At 40.8% G+C, this 13,224-nt stretch overlaps 1 protein-coding gene across 2 annotated transcripts in view; it reads left to right on the top strand.

The window, feature by feature from the left end:
* Positions 1-13,224, top strand: part of dnah7 (dynein, axonemal, heavy chain 7) — a 309,070-nt gene that overhangs the window by 224,649 nt on the left and 71,197 nt on the right. For both annotated transcript variants that reach the window (XM_072261643.1, XM_072261644.1), the window contains 3 exons: positions 1,968-2,060; positions 11,051-11,227; positions 12,816-12,977. In XM_072261643.1, coding sequence (XP_072117744.1) covers positions 1,968-2,060; positions 11,051-11,227; positions 12,816-12,977 — 432 coding nt within the window. The remainder of the gene's footprint in view (positions 1-1,967; positions 2,061-11,050; positions 11,228-12,815; positions 12,978-13,224) is intronic.

Consider the following 13,224-nt stretch of genomic DNA (forward strand, 5'->3'; position numbering starts at 1 on the left):
CATAGTCATATAAGTGTAAAGTGAGTAGAATGGGGGCAAAGCACACAGCCTTGCTGTCCATCTGTGCTGATAGAGTTTGTGGAGGAGATGTTGCCAATCCAAACTGATTGGAAATCGAGGTTCAAATTTCAAAAGGAGGTTTTGAGGCCTAGGTCTTGAAGTTTATTGATTAGTTTTGAAGGGATGATGGTATTGAATGTTAAGCTGTAGTTGATAAGGAGCATCTGATGTATACACCTTTACTGTCCAGATGTTCGAGGGTTGAGTGAAGAGCCAATGAGATGGCATCTGTTGTGGACTTGTTGTTCCATTAGGCAAATTGAAGTGGATCCAAGTCGCTTCTCCCGCAGGAGTTATATGAACTTCAACTCTCCACTGAGTTGGAAGGATATTTAGGATGTGCTAAGTACTATAATGAAAAGAAGCAGGAAGTGGCCAGAAGCTTCACCTAGCAGGGACCCTCTTTTGAAAACAATGCAGTATTTCAAAACATTGTGTTGTAACAACAACTATCCAGTTTAGAAACTAACACCAGTTTAAATTTGCACAGGAGGCTCATGCACTGCTTCATGTGGAATACACTCATCACATATTCAACCACAATCTCCATCAACCAGGGCAGGAATCTTACAGTTAAGTGGCTTGTGAAATTCACTGGGTTACCTGAAAATATCTGAAATTCAAGAAGACTGCCGCTGACCTGCAAAAAGCTTATGCAAGGAGTTTGGAGGCCAATCATTCCAGCATGAAAACGTTGGGTATCTTCATTCCAACACTTAAATACCTAATCTTCAAGCAGTGCCTGATGGTCTACGTAGTTAATGCTGCACCTCCTTTGCAACATTAACTAACTAACCTTTTGAGTAGTGCAGTAAATACATACTGAGATTCTGGAAATAGTGTTCTGAATACAAGCAGTGAGAATATGTCCCAGCTGTATGATAAATAGATTTCAAGAATTCATGAGGGATCATCTTAGGGAGAGAGAGAGGCTCCAAGAAGCATGAATTTCCAGTGGCCAACCATTTTAATTCTGATTCCTGTTCCAACATGTCGTTCCACAGCCTTCTCTTTTGCCACACTGACACCACTGTCAGGGTGAAGGAGCAATACCTCATATTCCGTCTAGGTAGCCTCTAACCTGATGGCATGAATACAGATTTATCCTTCCGATAGTTTTTCTCCCTCCTCCATCTCTCTTCTTCTATTCCCCAGTCTAACCTCTTACTTCTTTTCTACCTGCTGCCTGTCACCTCCACCTGGGTCCATTCTCCTCTCCTATCAGAGCCCTTCTTCTCCAGCCCTTTACCCTTGCCTTCACCTATCACCTTCTAGCTAGTCCTCTTCCCCTCCCCCCACCTTTTTATTCTGGCAGCTTTCCCCTTCCTTTTCAATTCTGAGGAAAGGTTTTGGCCTGAAACATTAACTGTTTATTCATTTCCATAGATGCTGTCCGACCTGCTGAGTTCCCTCCAGCAATTTCTGTGTATAGACTTCCTCTTGTCCATGAGCCTCTGTATCCAACACATCATTCTCTATAACATCCACCATCTCCAAATATATCCTACCACCAAAAACATCTTTACCTTACCTTTCTCTCTGCTTTCCACAGAGATCACTCTCTCCATAATTCCCTCGTCACTAATCTCCCTTCCGGCACTTATCCTTAATGACCAAAATACTACACCTGCCCATTTGCTTCCTCCCTCACTTTCATTCAAAGGACTATCCATTGGCTCTGTAAACACTTTGTACACCTGGGCAATTTGACCTTGAACTATAAAAAATATTTCCTTTATCCTGACTATCCTTTCCCACATCTCTAAATAAAAACTACCATACCAGTTCTGAAGAAAGGTTTTTAACTTGAAATGTTAACTCTGTTTTTCTTTCCTCAGATTTTGCTGAATCAGTTGAGTTTCCAATGCTTGCTACTTTTCATTTCAAATTTACATCCTGTTTTTCAGGAGCCACAACATGAGATATTTCCTGGTCAATGGGAAGATAAACTAGGAAATTTTCAAAGGATGCTTGTAATTCGTTGTTTGAGGCCTGACAAGGTTTGAATTTCAATCCCTATAATTTAGTTACAGTACGTGCGGTCGTAATTTATTGAAATAGTGTCTAAAATCTGTAGGGATATGTGGTAGCAAAAGAGTTAAAATACAGCTGTCTTAAAACAGAAAAATAAAGAGTGTTACTGCTTTGAACCAATGTTTGGGAGCAGCTCCATGCAAGAATGATTATTGATATTTTTTTTACGTCTTTCAACCCCATTCCCCTGCCTTCTCTCTGTAGCCTTTGACACCCTTAGTAATCATGAACCTATCAACTTCCACTTTAAATATACCCAATGACTTGGCCACAACAGTCATCTGTGGCATTGAATTCCACAGATTCCCCACCCTCCGGCTAAACAACTTCCTCTTCATCTCCTCTCTAAAGAAACATCCTCCTGTTCTGAAGCTGTGCCCTCTGGTTCTAAACTCCCCCACGACTGGAAACATCTTCTTTACATCCATTCTATCTAGGCTTTTCAATATTCGACCAGGTCCAGGCCGTCAAATGCTATATAAGCCAGGAAACTGATAAAAACTTAATTGAAATAGTGAATCTCTAGGTCATTGATTGATCACAAGATGAACTAGACTGGAGTAAAGGTTAATACGCTAATATATCATTCTCTAAGTAGCAGCGAATAAATACGAAGCTTGCTTGCTTTAGTAAGACCAAAGTCAAATCAAGTTTATTGTCATTTAACTTTGTACATGTATGCTGCCAAACGAGATGACATTTCTCCGCATCAGAGTATAAAGCACACTTGTTCACATAAGGTGCATACTGCATATCACACAATAGCTTAGGAAAGTAAGAATTAAATCTACAAATGAATTTTACATTGATAAACAAAGTAAAGTGCATAAATTAAATACTATAGGGTACAGCACAAAGAATCTCGTGATACTTTGAATGTGATGCGGCGAGGAGTTCAGAAGCCTAATGGCCTGAGGGAAGAAGCTGTTTCCCATCCTGACTGTTCTTATCTTTATGCATCAGAGTCTCCTGCCTGATGGTAGAAGGTCAAAGAGGATGCAGGATGGGTGGGTGGGATCCTTGATAATACTAAGGGCCCTGCGTATGCAGCGCTCCTGATAAATGTCCCCAGTGGATGAAGGGGAGACTCCTATGATCCTCTTGGCCATTCTCACAGTCCTTTGTATGGACTTTTGGTCTGATACTTTGCTGCTCCCATACTACATGGAGGTGCAGCTTGTTAGGATGCTCTCAATGGTGCTCCTGTACAATTTAGATAAGATGGTGGGGGAGCCTTGCTTGCCTCCATCTCCTCAGGAAATAGAAGGGCTACACTACCTCCTTATTCAGGAAGGTGATATTGAGGGACCAAGTGAGGGACTTGGTTCCTATGGTTGCCATAGCCGGGGTGGTAGTGGAGATAAGCTCCCACTACCTGTAAAGTGCTTCAGATGGCATGCGACTCTGACAGCCTCTGACAACCAAGTTCATCTCTTGGCCTTCACGTGTGGCTTAGCTACTAGGCCCGGTGGAACTGTTTCTACTGACAAGAGAAGGGACAAAGGCAGACCACTGGCGCCTCAAAGCCATTTGCTTCGGGCAGGTGGAGCTTGTCAGCCTCGGACGGCAGCCTGCCTAGGAGAAGGAAAACTCTGATTTTAAACCTCTGCTGCCTTGTGGCCATACCCACCCATGAGAAAGGCTTTGGAAGTAACCCCAGGGAAGAAATCTGGAGCTGGAGTCCCTAAGGCAGTTCGATGTTGTTTACAACTTCACTCTGGCAACCTCTATGATGACACTGGTGCCAAGCTGTATCGGTGTTTGCCCCTCCCTTGGACTACATCAGTGATGTGGAGAGGGGAAACCTGCTGCATGGACAACAGCTGGTTCTTCAAATCTTCCCACCCAGGCTTGTACCCTGGAGAGGACACAGTCCACTAGAGTTGCAAACCCATGATTCCCTGGGATCGACAGCTACCTACGATACTAGGTGAGGTCGTCCATGATGTGAATACCCAGGAATTTGGTGCACTTAACACTCTCTGTGGAGGAAGTATGTATGCGCAGAGGGGAATGGTTCATCTGCACCTTCCTAAAGTTCACAATCATGGAGAGCTAATATGTTGGACTGGCCAACTGGTTGTAATGTTAGAAACAATTGGTTCACTCTAAGACACATCTCTAATGGAATCCAAGGCCTCAAGTGCAGTGAGAAGTGATGGCTCTTACTATGCGAATAAGAGACACACTGAGGCCCAAGTCAAGACAGTGAAATAGCTATGTGATTAGACTTTACCATTAGACCCATGAGGGGACAAATGTCTTTGTATGAATTATCAGGAATAATCAGTCCCATGCTCCTCTGTAACTCATTATAATGATTAGGATATCGCACAAGTGTCCAAGTGGAAAACGGAGATGGAATTGTAGTAACAATGGCCTGGCTTCATGGGACAGAAGTAAACAAAATGGATGAACTGGATTCAACTATTGATGTTTTATCCTCATTGGAGAAAAAAAGGAATATCAGTGAAATGGATCCTGGAAACAGGATTTAATTGCTTACTTGAACCTAGGACCAACATTCAAAAAGCTGGACCCTCAATAGGGATTCAGAGAAAGCTTGACAGAATAAATCGGTTGTGTATTGAATATTTCAGTAATATTTGAATAATATTGTGTACACACATTATAATCCATGTCGTCCAGTGAAATTTGCCTGTGATGCCTCATCTTATGGGTGCAGTCATGTCATATATTATGCATACGTTCCCTTACTGCTGGAGAGAGAAGTTAAGCACAGATTGACAGAGTATAGTTTAGGGTTTACATTTTCTGGTTTACATTTCAACCAGTACCTATATAGGAGAGAATTTACTCTCGTTACCGATCATCAGTCACTAGTGTCCATTTTCAATCCGCAGAAGAGTGTTTTAAGCAGCAGCAGCACAAATGTGGGGACGGGCTCTGTTTCCTGGAGGACACAATTACAAGATCAAATTCAAGAGGACAACTGATTGGGGAACTGCTGATGCATTGTCCCGTTTCCCCCCGGAAAAGGAAATAAATTTACAAAAGGGGACACTCCTCTCGATGTATTCTCCCTAATGCAAATTGGAAGTCTTCCTATCACGGCAGGGATGATCCAAAGGGAATCTAGAACAGACCCACACTGCCCCAGGTTTACATGGCCATCCAAAATGGCTGGAATATGCAGCAGAAATTCCAGTTCCCCTTTTTTCCAGCACTGGGGTGAACTTGCCCTTTGTAGGGGTTGCCTTGTGTGGGCATTTAGAGTTGTTGTACCATCCAAGCTGAGAGCTAAATTGTTAGAGGAGTTACATGCCAGTCATCTAAGTGTAGCCAAAATGAAAGCATGGGCTCAGAGCTTTGGCTGGTGGCCTGGGATACATCAGCAGATCAAGCAGCTTGCCATACACTGTTCTGGATGCCAAGAGCAGCACCTCTCCATCTCTGCATTGCCCTGGCAGAGGATTCATGTAGATTTTGCTGGACCATCATGGATGCAAGATTTCTGGCAGTAGTGGATGCAGCTACAAATTGATCAGAAGTCACTGAGGACATAACAAAATATGTTGATAAAGGTAGAGCAATGCATGTAGTGTATGTGGATTTCTGTAAGGCATTTGAAGATTCCCCATGCAAGACTCCTTCAGAAGGTAAGGAGGCATGGGATCCAAGGACACCTTGCTTTTTGTGGATCCAGAATTGACTTGGCTACAAAAGGCAAAGAGTGGTTGTAGATGGTTCATATTCTGCACAGAGGTTGGTGACCAGTGGTGTTCCACAGGAATCTATTCTGGTACCCCTGTTCTTCGTGATTTTTATAAATAACCTGGATGAAGAAGTAGAAGGATGAGTTTGTAAGTTTACTGATGACACCAAGGTTGGGAGTGTTGTGGATAGTCTGGAGGGGTGTCAGAGGTTACAGCTTGACATCGATAGGATGCAGAACTGGGCTGAGAAGTGGTAGATGGAGTTCAACCCAGATAAGTGTGAAGTGTTTCATTTTAGAAGGTCAAGTTTGAAGGCAGAATATAACATTAATGATAATGGCAGTGTGGAGGATTAGAGAGATCTTGGGATCCGTGTCCATTGGACACTCAAAGCTGCTGCGCATTTGACAGTGTTGTTAAAAAGGTATATGATGTGTTAGCCTTCAACTGTGGGATTGAGTTCAAGAGCTGTGGGATAATGTTACAGCTATATAAGACTTGGTTAGACCCCACTTGGAGTACTGTGTTCATTTCCGGTCACCTCACTACAGGAAGGATATGGATACTATAGAAAGTGTGCAGAGGAATTTTACAAGGATGTTGCCTGGATTGGAGAGTATGCCTTATGAAAATAGGTTGAGTGAACTTAGCCTTTTCTCCTTAGAGTGACAGAGGATGAGAGGTGATTTGATAGAGGTGTATAAGATGATGTGAGGTATTGATTGTGTGGATAGTCAGAGGCTTTTTCCTAGGGCTGAAATGGCTAACATGAGGGGGCATAGTTTTAAGGTGCTTGGAAGTAGGTACAGAGGGAATGCATATACAATAGGCTCTTTTAAGAGGTTCTTAGATACGTACACGGAGCTTAGAAAAATAGAGAGCTATGCGCTAGGGAAATTCTAGGCAGTTTCTTCAGTAGGTTTCATGGTTGGCACAACATTGTGGGCTGAAGGATGTGTAATGTGCTGTAGATTTCTATGTTCTAAATATTCTCAATAGCCTCCACTACAAACTTGCGCTCGGTTGATGTATTGAGAACCATCTTCTCAAGGACTGGTGTTCTAGAACACCTAATCAGTGACAATGGACCTCAGTTTGTTGCAGAACGCTTTCAGTCATTCCTAAAAATGAATGGAATAAGGCATATTACATCAGCATCATACCACCCAGCTACAAATGGCTTGTCAGAAAGATTTGTCCAGAGTTAGCAAACACACTACACTGACACTGAATAAGAAGCTCGCCAATTTCCTCCTTGTATATTACAATGCAACACGCTCCATAACCAACAACTCAGCAGATATACTGTTCCTGGATCATCCCTTGTGCTCATGCTTGGATCTCCTCAAACCCAGTTGCAGAAGGAGTATGCAGGATAAACAGCTGAGACAAATTGAGGGCACTTCAAACAAGGAAGATTGATGTTTCACTCCTGGAGAAGCAGTCCTGGTGAAGGACTACAGAGGTGATCAAAAGTGGGTATTTGGAAAGATTAGGGACAGAACTGGACCACTCTCCTACATTATGGAGATGATGAATTGATCAGTTGAGTATGCTTGTGTATGTATTTGTGTACTTGTATGTACAGTGCTTATAAAAAATATTCATCGTCATAAGTTTTCATGTTTTATAGTTCTACAACGTTAAATCACAGTGGATTTAATTTGGCTTTTTTGACATTGATCAACAGAAAGTGACTCTTTTGTGTCAAAAGTCAAAACGATAAGGATGATATGTTTTTGATGACTATATCATTTAGTCTGATGACCAAAAAGCTCAATTTTGGTTTCATCAGACCAAAGAACCTCCTTCCAGCTGATTTCAGAGTCTCCCACATTTCTCCTGGCAAACTCTAGCTGAGATTTCATGAGAGTTTTTTCAACATTGTCTTTCTCTTTACCACTCTCCCATAAAGCTGTGACTGGTGAAGCACCTGGCTAACAGTTGTTGTATGCACGGTCTCTCCCATCTCAGCAACTGACACTTATAACTCCTCCAGAGATGTCATCGGTCTCCTGGTGTCCTCCCTCACTGGTCCCATTCTAGTCCACTAGTCACTCAGTTTTTGAGGATGGCCTGCTCTAGGCAAATTTACAGCTGTGCCATATTCTTTCCATTTCTTGATGATTGATTTAACTGCACTCCAAGGGATATTCAGTGACTTGGAAATTTTGTTGTATCCATCTCCTGACTTGTGCTTTTCAATAACCTTTTTGCGGAGTCGCTTGGAGTGTTCTTTTGTCTTTATGGTGTAGTTTTTGCCAGGATTCTGACCCACCAGCAGTTGGACCTTCCAGAGACCTGTGTATTTTTACTGCAATCAGTTGAAATACCTTGACTGCGCACAGGTGATCTCCATTTAACTAATTATGTGACTTCTAAAACCAATTGGCTGCACCCGTGATGATTTGGTGTGTCATATTAAAGGGGGAGGAATACTTATGCAATTATTTATTTTGTGTTTATATTTGTAATTAATTTAGATCACCCTGTAGAGATCTGTTTTCACTTTGACATGAAAGAGTCTTTTTCTGTTGATCTGTGTCACAAATAAGCCAAATTATATCCACTGTGGTTCACTGTTGTAAAACAACAGAATATGAAAATTACCAAGGGCAGGGGTGGGGGGGACGGTTGGTGGTAAATACTTTTTATAGTCACTGTATATGTGTGTGTGTGTATGTATAACATGAGATGTATTCTGTATTGAGTTGGAGTTTATAGCTAAGCAGGGAGGAGTGTTATGTATTTAATATTTCAGTAATATTATAAATATTGATGAGCATCCTTTGCTTACATAATTCATAACTGGTTATATGTAAAAGTACATGAATGGCATACATCATTACACCACAATGTCATAAGTGCTCGCCTCACTAAAGTAAAAATGAAGATTACACAGGTTACCCCCAGTTCTGTCTTTTTCTTTCAATTAGCTTTATGAGCAACTGTAACGAAAACCAACTTCCCCTGGGATTAATTAAGTATGACTATGACTATGTTTTGGAGTTACAAAACAATGAAATCCAAAACTGATTACCTCACATCAGTTATAATGAGTAAGTTGTCAATGCCTGTAATTTGTTTTTGTAGTTAAAGGTTTGAATAAAGCTAACTTACATTTTGCAGGTTGTCGATTTTTGTGAAGCAAGTCCAGAGTTCCATGTGCAACTGCTGGCTTTTCTTCATATAATCTCTAGGAAATTTGGAATATTACACCTTTATCTGTGCAAACTTTATGACATCTGCTTTTGAGGATAGGCGGAGACTAAAGACTGCAACACCAGTAGTGAGGACCAAGAAAGTATGGACAATGGAGGCACAGAAGTGCTTACAGGACTGCTTTGAATCGGTGCACTGGACTGTATTCAGAGATTCATCTTTGAATCTGAATGAGCACACTACAGCTGTCACCAATTTCATTAAAACCTGTGTGGATGAGTGGGTGCCTATGAGATCATACTGTAGATACCCAAATCAAAAGCCATGGATGAACTGGGAGGTTCATAGTCTGCTGAAGGCTAGATCTGTGGCATTCATGTCTGGAGACCCAGGACTATACATACAAGAAAACCAGGTATGACTTGCGGAAGGCTATTTCAAAAGCAAAGGAATAACTCTGAACAAGGTTGGAGGCAGAATTGAATGCGCATCAACTCTGGCAGGGTTTGTAGGCCATTACTTCCTACAAAGCGAAACCTAACATCATGAATGGCGATGAGGCTTCACTCCCAGAGGTGCTCAATGCCTTTTATGTGCACTTTGAAAGGGAGAATAAAACTACACATATGAGGATCCCTATAGCACCTGGTGACCCTGTGATCTCTGTCTCGGAGGCTGATGTCAGCATGTCTTTCAAGAGTGTGAACCCTCACAAGGAAATGGGCCCCAATGGAGTACCTGGTAGGGCTCTGAGACGCTGTGCCAACCAACTGGTGGGGGCATTCAAAGAAATTTTCAATCTCTCATTGCTGCAGTTGGATGTTCCCACCTGCTTCTGAAGGGCAACAATGATGAAGTGCTTTGAAATGCTGGTTATGGCTAAAATTAACCCCTGTCTCAGCAAGGAACTGGACCCACAATATGTCTACAGCGGATGTGATCTCATTGGCTCTTTATGAAGCCTTGATCACCTGGGCAATATGAATATCTGTGACAGGATACTGTTTATTTGCAGCTTAGTATTTAATGCAATCATTCCTGCAGTTCTGATCAAAAAGCTCTGTACCTCCCTCTGCAAGTGGACAATCAACACTGGCGCACCTCAGGGATGTGTGCTTAGCCCAAGCTCTACTCTCTCTACACTCATGACTATGTGGTTAGGCATAGCTCAAATTCCACCTATAAATTTGCTAACAACGCAACTATTGTTGGCAGAATTTCAGATGGTGATGTGAGAATATACAGGAGCAAGATATACCAGCTAGTTGAGTGGTGTCACAGCAACAACCTTGCTGTCAACGTCAGTCAGACCAAAGAACTGATTGTGGACTTAAGGAAGGGTAAGACAGTGGAACACTCACCAGTCCTCAGAGAGGGATCAGAAGTGGAGAGAGTGAGCAATTTCAAGCTCCTCAGTGTCAATATCTCTTAGGGTCTAGCCTGAGCCCAACATATCGATGCAGCTATAAACAAGGCATGACAGCAGCTATACTTCATTAGGAGTTTGAGAAGATTTGGTATGTCACCAAACACAGTCACAAATTTTTACAGTTGTACTGTAGAGAGCATTCCAACTGGCTGCATCAACATCTGGTATGGGGCGTGTGTCTACTGCACGGGATCAAAATAAGCTGCAGAGACTTGTAAAATTACTCCCTCCATCATGGGCACCAGCCTCCAAAGTATCCAGGATATCTTCAAGGAGCGATGTCTCAACGAGTTGGCATCCATCATGAAGGACCCAAGCCATGCCCTGTTTTCATTGCTACCATTAGGAAAGAGGTTCAACCGCCTGAAAGCATGCACTCAACAATCCAGGAGCAGCTTCTTCCCTTCTGCTATCCGATTTCTGAATGGACATCAACCCAGGAACAGTACCTCATTACTTTTCAATTTCTATTTTTGCATGACTCATTTGCACAGCTATAATACAATCAACCCTTATATAAGCCTTAATTCTCAGGAGTTTTGCAGCATTTAATATTCCAAGAGAGGTTTCCATTCAAAAGAATTTTCTGAAAAGAACAACGCAACGATTTGTGGCTTGTTATTTTCTAATTGTTATTCATTTGTAGTCTTTTATGAAACTATTAAGCAAAGGTTTTCTTTTTCTTCAGTTTATTCCAATGGCTCAAGAATATGTAACTGATGTTCTTGGTCGACAATTCATTGAACCCCCTCCATTTGATTTGGGCAGTGCTTTTGGTGACAGCAATTCGACTGCTCCACTTATATTTATCTTGTCACCTGGTGCTGACCCAATGGCTGCTCTTCTCAAATTTGCTGAAGATCAGGTATGTCCAAATGTATTAACTGTTTTGATGCATTTAAGTCAAATTGTACCACAGATGAAATTTACAAGTTTCCAAAATGATAACTTTGTAGAATTCTATTTGCTAAAAATAATGAGAAAACACCATAGAACTGATTAAATCAAATGGATGTGTATTCTTGGTACCTGGGATGACTATGGTATATGTTAAGTGTTGTTTAATTCTTGGAAAAGCACCTTGTTTAATTAGTGAACTCTGGGCACAATGGTTTAATTCTAAACTTTGTTTTGGTATACAGTGGATTCCAATTAAATGGGCCATTGGTTAATTGGGACAGGCGCATTTTTAGGGCCACTCTTAAAGAATGAAAGCTAACTGAGAAAGTGGCCAGGATTCTCTTTGGGACACTATGCTGCTTAATTGGGACAGGAGACTGTTGCTAAACAGTTTCTAACCAGCATAGGTTGTGTACACTTGTGTGGCTGTTAGACACTAAACCATGCTTAGAACAAGCAATTTTAAATAGAGCCAGTTGCATACTTTTGTGTTCAAAAAACAGTGATTTTTCTCACTGATATTTGATGAGAAGTAAGCAGTAAGAGAGTTCAGAACTGTTTTGCTCATTGTGGTTTCAGGAATTGAGTCTTGTAGATGCCAGAATCGGCCATGAATGAAAATGAAATGATTTCACTACTTAAACAAGTTAGAAACTACCAAGAATTTGAAGATATCGACAGTCATCTTGAATGTTACAGTGTAAATGAAGATTTGGCGAATGTAATCATTGAAAGCATTATTTTGAATGCAGTCCATTATTTGAACAAGGTGTCTGCACTGATTTTGTTCATTTACAATCAATCAAAACAACACAGCAGCATACACTGGATGAATTCCTCTATTGATAACCATTAGGAATTAATGGACAGTTTGATAGTACTGTAGTAGTATTGATAATGTTCTAATTCGTTCTGTATTTCATTTAAATATATAATTTATTACTCAGTTAAATGGTAGTTTGTCTTTTTTAGACTTTTTAAACTACTTTCATCAAACTTTAGCTAATTGGGGTAGCTGCTTAATTGGGCTGAAATGGACTGGGCTTGATGTGTCCCTCTTAATCAGAATCCACTGTATTACTTTCCTCTCTGGAATATCATATTAAATTCCCACCATTTTTCCATATCACTCTGCTTTCTGTATTTTCCTTCGAGATGCAAGTGAATAGGCTTGGTGCAATGATAAGCAGTTGATAAGTTACTCCTGTTGTCAAGGCTAGATTGTAATATATTTGGAGTTTAGGATTATAACCAAACCAATAATGGCAATATAGGTCTAAGCATGCATATTCCTACACTGAAAATAGTGATGTCATTTATTATTACCCTCACTAAACACTTGTAGGTTTAGGTAAGAGAGTTAATATTAAAAACTTGGTAAAATGAATAGTTATTATAGTATCTATTTTTTTTCTTTTAAATTAAATAGATCTTCATTGCATTGAGAAGTGAACTTTCTCTTTATTCTACATATCTTCAGTTGTATTGTTTGAATCAATATTAAATGAAAACATCACTTTACAATTATCAACTAATATATAATGTCTCTACAGGGCTTTGGCGGATCCAAATTGAGCTCTTTGTCCCTTGGACAGGGTCAAGGACCAATAGCCATGAATATGATTGAGATGGCAGTGAAGCAAGGTTCTTGGGTAGTGTTACAAAACTGTCATTTAGCAACATCATGGATGCCAACATTAGAAAGAGTTTGTGCGGTATGAATTTCTGTTCACTTTATTATCTACATTGCAAATAACAGGAGGACAATGCAGGGATTTTGTTTTCCTGCTGTGTCCCATTTTTACTTAAAGTTGATTTTCCTATGGATATCAGTTTTAAAAGAATATTTATTGGAAACACACTGAGAGTCCCATCAAGGTAGGAAAATAAGGGATGATGTAATTCAGACCCAGACGTAGTTCCTGCATTTCTTCCCTTCCTCCATTTATGCCATCGATTTCT

The sequence above is a fragment of the Mobula birostris genome, chromosome 6 (genome assembly GCF_030028105.1).
Source record: "Mobula birostris isolate sMobBir1 chromosome 6, sMobBir1.hap1, whole genome shotgun sequence".
Lineage (NCBI taxonomy): Eukaryota > Metazoa > Chordata > Chondrichthyes > Myliobatiformes > Myliobatidae > Mobula > Mobula birostris.